This window comes from Oncorhynchus tshawytscha, linkage group LG23, assembly GCF_018296145.1.
Source record: "Oncorhynchus tshawytscha isolate Ot180627B linkage group LG23, Otsh_v2.0, whole genome shotgun sequence".
Taxonomy (NCBI): Eukaryota; Metazoa; Chordata; class Actinopteri; order Salmoniformes; family Salmonidae; genus Oncorhynchus; species Oncorhynchus tshawytscha.
Genome location: NC_056451.1, coordinates 1,672,305 through 1,687,277, shown reverse-complemented (window position 1 = coordinate 1,687,277; position 14,973 = coordinate 1,672,305). Strand labels below are relative to the sequence as shown.

The window sequence follows — 14,973 nt, the reverse complement described above, 5'->3', positions numbered from 1 at the left end:
GTGATTTTCACTGCTACCCAGACGATACACAACTTTACATTTCTGTCACCAGAGCCATTTCCATCTCAGGCCGATACGATACATCCATGATTTTATTACAAGCAGGCTTAACTACTTTAACGCTCTCCTGTCTGTTCTACCCAAGAAAGCCATTGGTTAACTGCAAAACATACAGAATGCTGCACAGATTACACCAGTTTAAAAGTCTCTGCACTGGCTGCCTATGAGTTTTAGAATACATTTTAAGATGATTCTATTGGGTTTTAAAATCAACCTGCAATTGTGCACCCCATTACATGTCAGACATGCTTTAGAGTTATGTACCCAGTAGGTTGCTCAGGTCCTCAGGCACTGGCCTTTTAACTATTACCAAAGCCTAGGACCAAGAGGCGTGGAAAGGCAGCCTTTAGTTACTATGCCACCAGCCTCTGGAATAACCTGCCAGAGAATCTGAGGGTGGCTGAAACTGTGGACACATTTAAAAGAGGCACGCCTTTTTGGCTTTGATTTTCCTTAGGGTACTTTTTTTCCAGTTTGCCTGTTTTTCTTGTTATTCTTGTTTTTTTTACCCTCTTATGCTTGTTGTGTAGCAAATATGTATATGAGCCAACTTTAACCCTTTCCTGGGTAGCTTATGTAAAACTGAACTCATCATTATAATAGGCTGTATTTCTAATAACTTTATATCTCATAACAAATTCTATTTCTGATTTTTGTTGCAGATAATGTTCAGCAGATGCCTTATCTGGTTGAGTTCAGCTGCAGCAGGGTGCTCTATTCTTCGTGACACTTCTGCATAGATGTCTTGCTGGACAGTTGGTCTCTTCTGACTAGGGTGTTTTCCTGTTAGCATGGATGGGTAGTGAGGTAAGGGGGTGCTGTCCACTCTGGAAGGGGCCCGATGTTGTAGGGTGGAGCTGGCCTCTCTGGAAGGAGCCTGGTGGTTTAGGGTCGAGCTAGCCTCTATGGAAGGAGCCTGGTGGTTTAGGGTCAAGCTAGCCTCTATGGAAGGGGCCGATGGTGCAGAGTGGTGTTGGCCGCTCTAGATGGGGCCGATGGTGGAGCTGGCCTCTGTGGATGTGGCCCGGTGGTGTAGAGTGGTGCTGATCTCTCTGGGTGGCTGATGGTCATGATCTTGGAGGATGTATGGCAGAGTTCCTCTTATTTTGGTTTTTGCTTTGTCCCAGAGCAGTTTCTTTCAGTTTCCTAGCAAAGACCTTGACACCTGTTTTTTTCAAGTGTACTAGGCCATACATCAGCTGGGGGTGAATATCAGTGGTGATTCTTTAGGTAAACATTGTCCAAGAGAGCACTACCTCTAAAGAGCTCAGCTTTGTTGCTCTAAATAATGTGGAAGGGCACATCTCCATGTGGTATCAGGGTGGACATACTGATTTTGGCTGCTACATGCTGCATTGCAGGAGCTACATGTCCTCTCACTGCCATCAAATCATTGTTAAATCATGTTAAATGCAAGAGTCATGGATTTACATAGGCCTACAATACTATGTGGTCTGTAATGTGAAATCACATGTTAGATGGTTTGTTGTGTGTTATCGATTACATTAAGGTAGGATACGCTATGCATTTGTGATAATTTAATGATTCTTTGAGAGCCTCAATTTTGGCCCACCTACATTTTTGCTGGTCCTGCCATCAATATTTCTGTCTACACCATGACCTTCAGATGCATGGTCACAGGCACCAAGAGAACGAGAGAGAGGGGATACTACATTACACATCTGTCCTGTCCAATTCCTGGCTTTTATGCTGCTCCAGTGAAAATGACACTTCTAGTTTGTCAAGCTTTGGACAAGTAGCCTAGGCTAGATACATGTTAACCTACTTTGCTGTACCACACGTTATTGCCAAACATAGTGTCCATACATAACTCCCGAATTGAACGATGTTTGACCGTTAACATGACATGGCTGTGTTTACACATGGATAACGTAGTCTACAATTTACATCGCATGAGAAGCACGCGCGGTAGATTAGACAGACGCAGTCTGATGGCGGTGAGAATATAATCAGTGCGCTCTAGCCTGTTTCAGCCGAGGAGTCCGCAGGCCTTGGTCATTCACTATCACTTTTAAATCTCAGAGCTGTCAAAGGTTTCCTAGCAACAAGGCAGCGGATCGTTCAGCCGAGAAGAAGAGAAAAAAACACGGGGTATTTGGGATAAACTCCAGTCTCACCAAAGTGTCCTGACCGCATAAATCTAGTCTCCGACTTGACCCCCAAAAAATATTGCCCGGTATAAATATGCCCTTCTCGCATTTAATAACTATCCAAACCATGTATGCAGTAATATTATCCTGATGTTGCACACCAAACGAGCTACCCACCTCATATGACTGTTCTCTGGCCCTGTCCTCTCAGCGGTTCCGTTTTGTTGGAAATCTGTTTTCTACCATTTGATATCCGTTTCTGTTGCATTTGTGGTGAGCAGTTGAAACGAGTGCTGAATACCAAGTTAGTCTGCGGTTTTACAGTCCGTTGTATTGGACACTTGAGATGGTTACATTGTGTTAGCTAAATTGTCACATTCAAACCCCGCCTCTTGATATGGTCACATGCATTGGGTCGTGTGGTATACAGCGCCATCAAGTGATGGAATTGTTGTATGAGTACGTCTAGTAGGTTATGGGGCCTCGAAGTTATATTTTATTATACACGTATATATAGGCTAGTCTATGGGCCCAATCAAGAAATGGGTGACATGATCCCAGTTTGTGCTCTTGATTTTATTCTATTTTTTATTAGATTTTTACCATTTAAAATACATGAAAATGTTCAACCAGGCAGATACATTTACCAACATTGCCGATGATTATATAGACAAAAAAAGTAAATACCTCAAATCAAATCAAATGTTTTTTGTCACATGCGCCGAATTCAACAGGTGTAGACCTTACCGTGAAATGCCTACTTACAAGCCCTTAACTCTATTTCTTGAACTGCATTGTTGGTTAAGAAAATATTTACCAAGTAAACTAAAGTTTTAAAAAATTCAAACATTTCTTAGCAACCAGGCTAAGGAATGTGGCCTATGGAAATTGGTAAGTCTTTGAGTCCAATACAACATTCACTGCAGTGAGTATTTGTATAGTAAGGCCTATGCTAATTACCAGTTTATTTTGTCTCCAAAATCATGTCAACCCATAAAATACTTATTTAGCCTAGAACTATGTCGGGAGAATGAGCTGACCGCCCGGCCTAGAGCTGGCCAAACTGAGCAATCGGGGGGAAGGGCCTTGGTCAGGGAAGTGACCAAGAACCTGGTGGTCACTCTGACAGAGCTCCAAAGTTCCTCTGTGGAGATGGGAGAAACTTCCAGAAGGACAACCATCTCTTCAGCACTCCCCCAATCAGGCCTTTATGGTAGAGCCACTCCTCAGAAAAAGGCACATGACAGCCCGCTTGGAGTTGTCAAAAGGCACCCAAAGGACTCTCAGACCATGAGAAACAAGATTCTCTGGTCTGATGAAACCAATATTGAACTCTTTGGCCTTACTGCCAAGCGTCACGTCCGGAGAAAGCCAGGCACCGCTCATCACTTGGCCAATACCATTCCTACGGTGAAGCATGGTGGTGGCAGCATCATGCTGTGGGGATGTTTTTCAACAGCAGGGCCAGAGAGACTAGTCAGGATCGAGGGAAAGATGAACGGAGCAAAGTACAGAAAGATCAATGATGAAAACCTGCTCCAGAGCGCTCAGGACCTCAAACTGGGGCGAAGGTTCACCTTCCAACAAGACAATGACCCTAAGCACACAGCCAAGACAATGCAGGATTGGCTTCAGGACAAGTCTCTGAATGTCCTTGAGTGGCCCAGCCTGAGCCTGGACTTGAACCAGATCGAACATCTCTAGAGAGACCTGAAAATAGCTGTGCAGCGACACTCCCCATCGAACCTGACAGAGCTTGAGAGGATCTGCTAAGCTTGTAGCGTCATGCCCAAGATGACTCAAGGCTGAAATCGCTGCCAAAGGTGCTTCAACAAAGTACCAAGGTAACTGAAAACAATACATTTGCAAAAATGTCTAAAACCTGTTTTTGCTTCGTCATTATGGGGTATTGTATGTAGATTGATGAGGGGAAAAAAATTACAATTTAATCAATTTTAAAATAAGGCTGTAGCGTAACAAAATGTAAAAAAAGTCAAGGGGTCTGAGTACTTTTAGAATGCACTGTAGCTAGGTTAGCTAGCTAGATTATTCATAGCTAAAAATAATAATATTTTTCCCTGGAGTGGATCCTTAACTGCCTATGGACAGACCCCAGCCAATTTAAGTTAAGTCTTTATCATTTAGCTAGCTAGTTCCTGAGCATTAACCCCTTATTTTTCATCTTATGTGGAATTGTTTTGACTGTCTGTTTCTGCATTATCCACAGGGTAACTGTCAACTTGTGAGTCTGAAAATGGACACAGTATAAGGGCACAAGGCGAGACCCAAATGCAGACACAGCAGGAAGATGGTAGAGCTCCGATATTTATTATAACAAAGGGAGCAGGCAAATGCAGGGGGGACAGGTGAGAGTTCATAAACCAGGTCAGAGTCCAAACAGTACCAGACGAAATGCAGTCTCGAGGTCAGGCCAGGCAGGGGTCAAAAACCAGATCCGAGTCCAACAACCGTACAAGGGGAAAGGCAGGCTGGTAGTCAGAACAGGCAGAGTGGTCAGGCAGGCGGGTTTGGAATCAGGACAGGCAAGGGTCGAAAACCAGGAAGACTAGAAACAAACAGAGCCTGGGAAAAATAGGAGCAAGGAAAACTGCTGGATGACTTAGAAAACAAGACAAACTGGCACAGAGAGACAGGAAACACAAGGATATATACACAGAGGATAATAAGCAACACCTGGAGCGGGTGGAGACAATCACAAGGACAGGTGACCAGATCAGGGTGTGACACACAGGAGGTTAAGGAATTGAAAAATGTTATGTTTGGAGGGATGTGACAAAAGGAAGTCTGACTGCACAACCGATTGGCAAGCATACTGCAAATTGAGAAATCATGTGACTAAACTGAATAAAAAGAAGAAGAAACTACACTACTGTATGAAACAAAGATAAATGACATATAGGATGATATTAAAAAATCTTTGGAGCATCTTCAATGACATGTTGGGAAAAAAGGCAAAGTCAGCTCCATCATTCATTGAATCAGATGGCTCATTCATCACAAAACCCACTGATATTAACTACTTTAATTACTTTTTCATTGGGAAGATAAGCAAACTTAGGCATGACATGCCAACAACAAACGCTGATAGTAAACATCCAAGTATATCTGACCAAATTATGAAAGACAAGAATTGTAATATTTTGAATTCTGTAAAGTGGGTGTGGAAGAGGTAAAAAAAATTATTGTTGTCTATCAGCAATGACAAGCCACCGGAGTCTGACAACTTGGATGGAAAATTACTGAGGATAATAGAGAACGATATTGCCACATCTTCAATTTAAGCCTATTAGAAAGTGTGCCCTCAGGCCTGGAGGGAAGCAAATGTAATTCTGCTACCTACGAATAGTAGCCCTCTTTACTGGCTCAAACAGCCGACCAATCACTGTGTTACCAACCCTTAGTAAACTTTTGGAAAAAATGGTGTTTGACCAGTGCTATTTTACAGTAAAGTAATTGAAACTGGCTTTCAGCACGCTTATAGGGAAGGATATTCAACAAGCACAGCACTTACACAAATGACTGATGATTGGCTGAGAGAAATTGATAGTAAAAAGATTGTGGGGGCTGTTTTGTGGGACTTCAGTGTGGCTTTTGACATTATCGATCATAGTCTGCTGCTGGAAAAACGTATGTGTAATGGCTTTACACCCCGTGCTATACATCCCAACTCACTGGTCACCATAGCAACACCCACCCGTAGCTTGCTCCAGCAGGTATATTTCACTGGTCATCCCAAAATCCAACACCTACTTTGGCCTCCTTCCCTTCCAGTTCTCTGCTGCCAATGACTGGAACAAATTGAAAAAAATCACTGAAGTTGGAGACTTATATCTCCCTCTCTAACTTTAAGCATCAGCTGTCAGAGCAGCTTACCGATTGCTGCAGCTGTACAAAGCCCATCTTCCAACTACCTACCTCATCCCATATTTGTTTTAGTTTTTCTGCTCTTTTGCACACCAGTATTTCTACGTGCACATCCTCATCTGCATAATCTATCACTCCAGTATTAATTGCTGAATTGTAATTACTTCACCACTATGACCTATTTATTGCCTTACCTCCTTCCTTCATTTGCACACACTGTATACAGATTTTTCTATTGTGTTTTTGACTGTACGTTTGTTTGTCCCATGTGTAACTCTGTGTTGTTGTTTTTGTCGCACTGCCTTGCTTTATCTTGACCAGGTCGCAGTTGTAAATGAGAACTTGTTCTCAAATGGCCTACCTGGTTAAATAAAGATTAAATAAATAAAAAATATATATAAAAAATATTGTGGATAAAAAATTACCTGTCTAACAGAACACAGAGGGTGTTCTTTAATAGTAGCCTCTCCAACATAATCCAGGAAGAATTCTGAATTCCCCAGGGCAGCTGTCTAGGCCATTTACTTTTATCAGTCTTTTACTAACGACATGCCACTGGGTTTGAGTAAAGCCAGAGTGTCTATGTATGCAGAAGACTTGACAATATACACGTCAGCTACTACAGTGACTGAAATGACTGCAACACTTAACAAAGAGCTGCAGTTAGTTTAAGAATGGGTGGCAAGGAATAAGTTAGTATTTCAAAAACTAAAAGCTGTCTAGGCCCCTTACTTACTGAAATCATTCACTAAACCCTAAACCTTGACTAAATCTTGCAATAAATTATGTGGAAATTGAGGAAGTTGAGGTGACTAAACTGCATGGAGTAACACTGGATTGTAAACTGTCATAGTCATAACATCCTGACACAACAGTAGCTAAGATGGGGAGAAGTGTGTCCATAATAATGCACTGCTCTACCTTCTTAACAGCACTATCAGCAAGGAAGGTCCTGCAGGCTCTAGTTTTGTCGCACCTGGACTACTGTTCAGTCGTGTGGTCAGGTGCCACAAATAGGGATTTAGGAAAATTGCAATTGGCTCAGAACAGGGCAGCACGGCTGGCCCTTGGATGTACACAGAGAGCAAATATTAATAATATGCATGTCAATCTCTTCTGGCTCAGTGGAGGAGAGATTGACTTCATCACACTTGTATTTGTGAAAGGTATTGTTGAAGGTACATGTTGAAAGCACCGAGCTGTCTGTTTAAATGATTAGCACAGAGCTCAGACACCCATGCATACCCCACAAGATATGCCACCAGAGATCTCTTCACAGTCCAGAACAGACTATAGGAGGCGCACAGTACTACATAGAGCCATGACTACTTGGAAACTCTATGCCACATCGGGTAACTGATACAAGCAGTAGAATCAGATTTTAAAAAACAGATAACAATACACCTTATGGAACAGCGGGGACTGTGAAGCAACACAAACATAGGCACAGACATGCATACACACACAGGATATACATACGTACACATGGATTTTGTGTTATAGATATGTGGTAGTGGAGTAGGGGCCTTAGTGTGTTGTGAAATCTGTTATGAATGTGTTGTAATGTTTTAACTACTAGTGTAACTACTGCTTTGGCAGCAGCTAATGGGGATCCATAATAAAAACAAAATACAAATACCAAATCGGACTTGTGTGTGTTCAGACAGCAGTAATTTGCTGACCTGACTATGCTAGTTGTCATAGTAATGACGGGTGTGAGCAGTGGCGTAGGCTGATTGGTGGTGGTGCTTGTGCTTCCTATCACTCAGAAGTTATGTAGCAAGCTAAGATGACAACAATGCCTGCCATGGATGTTTTCCAGCTGCTTTAAATGTTAAAAATCATAGTGTAAGAACACCTTTAAAGCCTCAAAGGATAAGATGATCCAACTTTCAAAACAAGTCAGTTTTGGCCACAGCAGTCAACTAGCTAGCTAGGTAGATGTTTAGCTTTCTACCACATTCACTCATTTGTTTGTAAACTATTAACAAGCTTGTTAGCTACCATGTGTTCTTGTCAAAATGGTCAACAGAGTAGCTAGCAAGAGACAAGATTTGCCAAATAACATTCTAAAAACCACTTGAGAGCCAATAAATTAGATTTGAATATTTAGACAAGTGTGCACGGCTATGAATCAGTCTGACTTGAATATCTGATTCCATGTGCTTTCTGGCTGTTCACACTGGAGGAAAAAGAACAGATTTAAATCAGATATGGACTAAGAGTAGTACATGGCCATTAAGGCCAGATTGTTCTTCAAGATGTCTAAATGTTCATAGATGATCCGCCGGGTAAAATAATCATCACAATGGTTATAGAGGGTGCAACAGGTCAGCACCTCAGGAGTAAATGTCAGTTGGCTTTTCATAGCCGAGCATTCAAAGGCTGAGAGAGAGAGAGAGAGAGAGAGAGAGAGAGAGAGAGAGAGACAGAGATCACACAGGACCCAAGATAAGACAGGAGCAGAAGCATCATGCCTATAGGGCACATGTCCACGTGCCCCCTCAGATTTGTCCTATTTAAATATATATACACATATTATCAGGAATCAAAGTAAGACCCAGAAGCAGACTGTCAAAGTAACAATGGTTGTAACAACAGGGGCAGACAAAGCCAGGTCAAGGCAGGCAGGGGTTGAAGATCCAGGTTAAGGCAAAGGTACAGGTACAGGACGGAAGCCGGACTCAGGGTCAGGGACAGGTGGAGTTTAGTAATACAGAAGTGGAGCAACAGTACAGGACGGCAGCCGGACTCAGGGTCAGGGACAGGCAGAGAGGTCAGGCGGGTACAGGGTCAGGACAGACAACGGTCCAAAATCAGGAGGACGAGGAAAGGGAGACTGGGATAATGATAGGAGCTGACAGGGAAAACCGCTGGTTAGCTTGAACGAACAAGACGAACTGGCAAGAAACAGACAGAGAACACAGGTATAAATACACGGGATAGTTGGGAAGAAGGGCGACACCTGGAGGGGGGTGGAGACGAGCACAAGGACAGGTGAAGCAGATCAGGGCGTGAGACATTCAAACAGTACCAGTCAAAAGATTGGACACACCTACTCATTCAAAGGTTTTTCTTTATTTTTACTATTTTCTACATTGTAGAATAATAGTGAAGACATCAAAATTATGAAATAGCACATATGGAATCATGTTGTAACCAAAAAAGTGTTAAACAAATCTTTGTCTTGATGATAGCTTTACACACTCTTGGCATTCTCTCAACCAGCTTTATGAGGTAGTCACCTGGAATTGATTTCAATGAGAGTGATGGAGTGCTGCATCAGATGACCTGGCCTTCACAATCACCTGACGTCAAAAAGATGAATGGAGCAAAGTACAGTACAAAGAGATCATTGATGAAAACCTGCTCCAGAGCACTCAGACCTCAGATTTGGGTGAATGTTCACATTGCAACAGGACAACGTCCCTAAGCACACAGCTAAGACAACGCAGGATTGACTCAGGACAAGTTTCTGAATGTCCTTGAGTGACCAAGCCAGAGCCCGGACTTGAACCGGATCGAGACCGAAAATAGTTGTGCAGCAATGCTCCCCATACAAACTTAAAAAGCTTGAGAGGATCTGCAGAGAAGAATGGGAGAAACTCCCCAAATGCACGTGTGCCAAGCTTGTAGCATCATACTCAAGAAGACTCTCGGATGTAATCGCTGCCAATATGGGCTTCAACAAAGTACTGAGTAAAGAGTTTGAATACTTATGTAAATATTATATTTATGTATTTTAAAAAAAACATTTCTAAAAACCTGTTTTTACTTTGTCATTATAGGGTATTGTGTGTAGATTGATGAGGGGGAAAAAACAATTTAATCAATCTTAGAATAAGGCTGTAACTTAACCAAATGTGGAAAAGGTCAAGGAGTCTGAATACTCTCGAAGGCATTGTAAATATTGTTTTATTTCTCTGTAATACTACTAGCCACCTAGAAATGTTATGAAATTGGCTTTCGCTAACCCAGATAGGTTCTCAATCTACCAACCTCCTAACTAGCTACCAGGACATCAATCAAGTTAGCTAGCTTGTCTAACTATTTTAGCTGGCAAGGTTGGTAGACTTTCTAAAAGCAACCAATTACTAAATGCACTGAATAAGACTCACCTTCCTTTCCATCTTTTACCCAGATTTGAACAGCATGCAGAGAAGCATATTTAGTTTCTTTTTAAAAAAATGACCACCAGTCAGGAGGACACAGAAAAGCTCAAGAGCTGTGCCTAAGATATGCAGAAAAATAAACATATATTTTTTAATTAAGCATAAAGATTATGCCTCTAGATTGCAAGAAAAAAAGCTGTTTCAGGTGTTTGAAAAATGCTAAATTCTCCCATTTATAGATGTGGGGCAAGCACCCATCCAGACCACCCCCATTCAGATTTTCGGGGCGCATGACAACCTGGGGGGCTGGTCTGGGAATTAATAGAATACCCTCATTGTATCATCCATAAATAAACTGTAGCCTAGTGAAGTGACTTCATGTTTACAACATCCTGAGTTGGAGGCGCGCCGGCGAGGACAGGAGAACTGAAAGTATAGCTGTCACGTCAATTTATATGCTCCCATGACTTGCTATCAGCAGAAGTGCCTGTGAGTCCTGTGCGCCTGGAATGATGGATAAGTTCAAAACTGTTCTTCAAATTTTTCAGAAACAGCAGACTAGTCTCGGGTTTGGTTTAGTTGCGTTGTTAACTGCAGGCGGGGAACATATATTTTCGTCAGTGGTGTTCAAATGTCCTTGCAGCGGCTGGAACTTTTCCTACGGCATGGTGTTTCTCTTAGTGCCTGCTCTGGCACTGTTGGTGTTAGGTTACATCATGAGCAATAAAACATGGAAATTGTTCACAGGTTTGTGTTTACGCAAATCCAAATTTTGTAATTTTAAATATGTTTGCGCCAGTGGGGTGGTCTTCTTTCAGATCACCACGACAGCAGCAGTTGCACCTGTCAGTTGGATTGCAGTCGCTTTGCTCAATGGCAATTACTTTGAATGCGCCATGACTGGCGTCAATGTAACGGTTTTCACAAACCACCTTTGCGATGGAAAGAGTCCGCAGTGCCAGGATGAACTTTATAAATTCCCCTGCGGGAGAGCAACCCACGTGCCCCAATCCGACAGCAATGATGTGCTGGCAACCATCCGCGCTGAGTCGCAGGTGAGATAATATTCACACTAATAGAACCAAGTTCTGGTTTGAATTATCTATTTGTATCATATCTTCTTTGCCCCATTTTACTCGCTTCAATATGTTTTAGTGGGCTATCCTTGTTTTTGTCGACGGCCTGTTGGAGTGTAGGTGATTAGACTGACAGATTTCTGCTAACGTTAAATGACACCACTGGATGTGTTCTGACAGCTAAGGGAGTTGTAATATATTTAAAACGGACATTATGAAGTACACATTTTTGCTTTGAAGGCATTTGTTGCATCGCATTTCATTTGGAAATGCCAATATTAAAATGCCCCAAAGCAGAAGTGCCTCAAAGCATAGTCTACTTCCATTGTTATAAAATAGCAGTTATTCTTCCGCCTGACTTAGTTCCTGTATGACTTGTTGTCATTAATGTACAAAACTTCCCAGTGTTTCTCCTATATGAATTTAGCAGTGACAGGCAGCAGCTGCTAAAACGTTTTCAGCGTCAATTTAAAAGTTTAAAACCAGATATAAAGTAGATGTAGAAAAGATAAGGCAGCCCCCATTGATTTTGATAGAATGTTGGAGTCACTCAGATAGCATAAGAACATGGCTCCATTACAAAATGTGTAGAATTGCAGGAAATAAGCTTTAAAACAGCTACATTCTTTCTCTGTGGCCAAGAGGAGGGCCTCTAAAATGTATGGTCGGAGATCGCACCATTGGCCACACCCACTCCCCCCTATGCTAACTTTGCCACCACTGCTGAAAAAAATCCTACGGGAAACACTGCTTCCTATGTGAAGAGGTCATGGAGGAATTGCTGACCAACACACACCTCTGAAATGAATCTACCGTTCCATATACAGTATGCTTCCCTAATACATTCTCCTGCTACCTGCTATTTTTATAGATATGGTTTGAGTTTGAGTAGTACAGTATACTGTATTATAACTGTGACATTAACTCAGGCATTCCAGGTAAGGGGTTAAGCAGAATAGTTGAATATTGTGTTGAATGTATTGGTTTTGATTTCAGGTCCTGGGTTGGCTACTGATTGCCTCCATCATGGTCTTTAACCTCCTGCTGACCTGTGTTGCCCGGTGTAACTCCCCAGTCAGCTACCTGCAGCTGAAGTTCTGGAGGGTCTATGCCCAGCGGGAGAGCGACCTGCTGGAAAGCTACACGGCAGATCACGCCGAAAAGCTTGCAGAGAGGAACCTGAAGAGCTTCTTCCAGCAGACGCCTCCAGAGCCTGTCACGACCCCACCTAACCAGGCCTGGGAGAAGATCTCGTCGCTCTACAGGTTCAGCACCAGAGACCACTACTACAGCATCCTGCACAAGTACGTGGAGATGTGCCACGATCCAGCAGAGGTCAGGGGCCATAGGATGTCATCTGTCAGGTCAGACGGTCCAGACACTGCTAATCCAGCTGTGCTCGCCTTTGTGGATGAGGGCAAGATGATGCTGTGAATGGGCATGCATATGATCATAGGAACAGCATCACTATCATGACCCTATCTGTAAGCATCCTTATTTTTATCATCAAAGTCATGACTCATTATAGAGGATTATTGTCAGCGTTCTAATATTCGTCATCATCGTCATCATTATTGCTGTGCATCAGGGGATTTTTCAGTAGAAAGACCAATTACATCTGATTAACCACTCTCAGGTCTTCACTTGTATAACAATACTTCCCAATTTTATATTGTTACTTGAAAGTTTACTCACTGTATCATGAGTGCTGCTTGCAGCTTTTTATTTGAAATTCTATGCTCAGAAGGGACTTTAAAAATATATTTTTTTATAGTTGATCATACTTTCTTTCTCTTCTCTTCTACATTTCTTTTCTCTTTAGTATTTTTATGCTCCTCAGACTTGACCTACATACAGGTGGTCTGTGGTATTAAACAGGAAAAGCATGGTCTGGTTCTATGAAATAGGGCGGCAGGTAGCCTAGTGGTTAGAGTGTTGGGCCAGTAACTGAAAGACACTGAATCCCCGAGTTGACAAGGTCCAAATCTGTCGTTCTGCCCCTGAACAAGGCAGTTAACCCACTGTTCCTATGCTGTCATTGTAAATACAAATTTGTTCTTAACTGACTTGCCTAGTTAAATAAAAAATAAGGAGCAGATTTACTTCCTGTTAGCTAGTGCACTGCAAAATACTTTCGAGTAAAACCCTGTTGCCAGTGTATATGTAGCATCTTTATGACGGTAACCCACAAGAATATTTAGTTGGACCTTACAAGCTTGGTCTCCAACGTATTTCTGCGTTATTATTATTTATATTATTGCACTGTAGACCGACCATTGCCACGAGTGAACTGCGATGAACATCAGCTCTGAATTGAATAATAACTTAGCGAAATGGTTAGATCCGTATCTCTGTGTAAAGCTTAAATGTGCTGCATCGGTATCAGAAGTCTTATGGTACTATCGTGTGAGGGCAATGGGAGTTGTTGTTGGATGAGTGGAGGAGCATGAAAGTATTCACTTTAAGTATGAGGATAATGCAGCAATTTGGTCCAAAAGGGGAAAGTAAACTTGACTTTTTGAAAGGGAACACGCTATGTTATTGCCACAATGTCACTCCACTCACTCTCATTCGGGAAGTGAGTCCTGTGCCTCGACTTTCTTTCAAACACCTTTTCACCTCCACTTGCACCTCTGATTACGTCACGCTCACAGTATCTCATTTCTGACACCAATGCAAATGAATTTGAGGTAACGGGTCCACAAAGCTCTGAAGACTAACATATACATTGATAAATTGGTCATTAGGGTATTTTTTACATTTTGTGACAAGATACATTTTGATTTAGTACATTAGGTACCTGATGTGGCTAGTCCAGCCCTGTTAAAAGCTTCTCTGTGGGAGAAATCAATGCACTCAGAGCCTTTTAGGGTGAGGATATTATAGCTTCATCCTGTGGGAATTATAGAGCATAGAAACTCATCACAGCCTTCTATAGGAAATGGGAGAGGAAACTCTTCTATTTCCCAACCACTAACTCAGAACACATGTTTGATCTGCCCATTTCTCCTTTTTCTGAAAAAAATGGTAGGTCTTATGCAAGTCTAATGTAATGTCTAGCTAGCTATATGATTGTCTATAAAACTGTGCATGATATGCATCTGCGTGAGGTTCCATAGCTAAGTATTAACATTACTGTTGATTTCCATTTGATTTTGCAACTGCTAATGAATGCAGTGCAGCCTTCGTGCCGAAATACCACATTGCTTTGTATGTGTGTGTTTATGTGTGTGCGTGTTTGTGCATGTAAGAGAAAGGGAAAACGAAAGAGAGGGCGAGAGAGAGAGCAAAGGGTGATTTCATATACTGTATAATGTTGTATCTGGCTCAAGCTGTATGTGGATTTAATACAGATAATAAATTGTGTTGCTGAAATCACTGTGCTGCTCAAATAACTATCAAAATAAATCTGGTTAAAGTGAAGTTAATGTTTGTTTTTTTGACAGACTGCATGACCCAGTGGCTACTTGTCATATGGCGTCACTCTGAGAGGACAACGGCAGCTGCGTGGTCTGAAGTACAAAAACAGATCTACAGGATCTCAACCAGTTCAGTCACTGCTATTTTATTACCTACGCATAGGAAAGGAGGGGGAGTGACAGAGAAGGACATTTAGAAGGAAGAAATACATATCAGGGTGTGGTTTGAGAGTTGGAGAATGCAGACAACCTCACTGGATTAAGTGGGTGGACAAGGGTGGGGAACAGAGATACAGTGAGGAGAAGAGGG

The 14,973-nt window shown here is 42.1% G+C and overlaps 2 protein-coding genes across 5 annotated transcripts in view; one reads left to right on the top strand and one right to left on the bottom strand.

Annotated features, from left to right (window-relative positions):
* LOC112222584 (kelch-like protein 32) overlaps positions 1-2,549 on the bottom strand; it is a 39,425-nt gene extending 36,876 nt beyond the window's left edge. For all 3 annotated transcript variants that reach the window (XM_042304432.1, XM_042304434.1, XM_042304433.1), the window contains exon 1: positions 2,349-2,549. The gene's annotated coding sequence lies outside the window, so the exon portion shown is untranslated. The remainder of the gene's footprint in view (positions 1-2,348) is intronic.
* An 8,021-nt stretch (positions 2,550-10,570) lies between these two features.
* LOC112223164 (calcium homeostasis modulator protein 6) lies at positions 10,571-14,892 on the top strand. Of its 2 annotated transcripts, XR_006079696.1 has the most exons (3): positions 10,571-11,223; positions 12,241-12,728; positions 14,691-14,892. XR_006079696.1 is itself a non-coding variant. In XM_024386189.2 (2 exons), exons 1-2 carry the CDS (start codon positions 10,678-10,680, stop codon positions 12,676-12,678), a joined length of 984 nt encoding a protein of 327 aa, XP_024241957.1. In that variant the 5' UTR covers positions 10,571-10,677; the 3' UTR covers positions 12,679-14,662. The 2 variants fall into 2 exon arrangements, 1 of the variants encoding a protein (XP_024241957.1); XM_024386189.2 differs by lacking the exon at positions 14,691-14,892 and having other exon boundaries at positions 12,241-14,662.
* Positions 14,893-14,973: the final 81 nt, after the last annotated feature.

Coding starts and splice junctions, on each gene's coding strand:
- LOC112223164 (XM_024386189.2), top strand. CDS start 10,678: ATGATGGATAAGTTCAAAACTGTTCTTCAAATTTTTCAGAAACAGCAG. Junction 11,224..12,240: donor CCATCCGCGCTGAGTCGCAG/GTGAGATAATAT, acceptor TTTTGATTTCAG/GTCCTGGGTTGGCTACTGAT.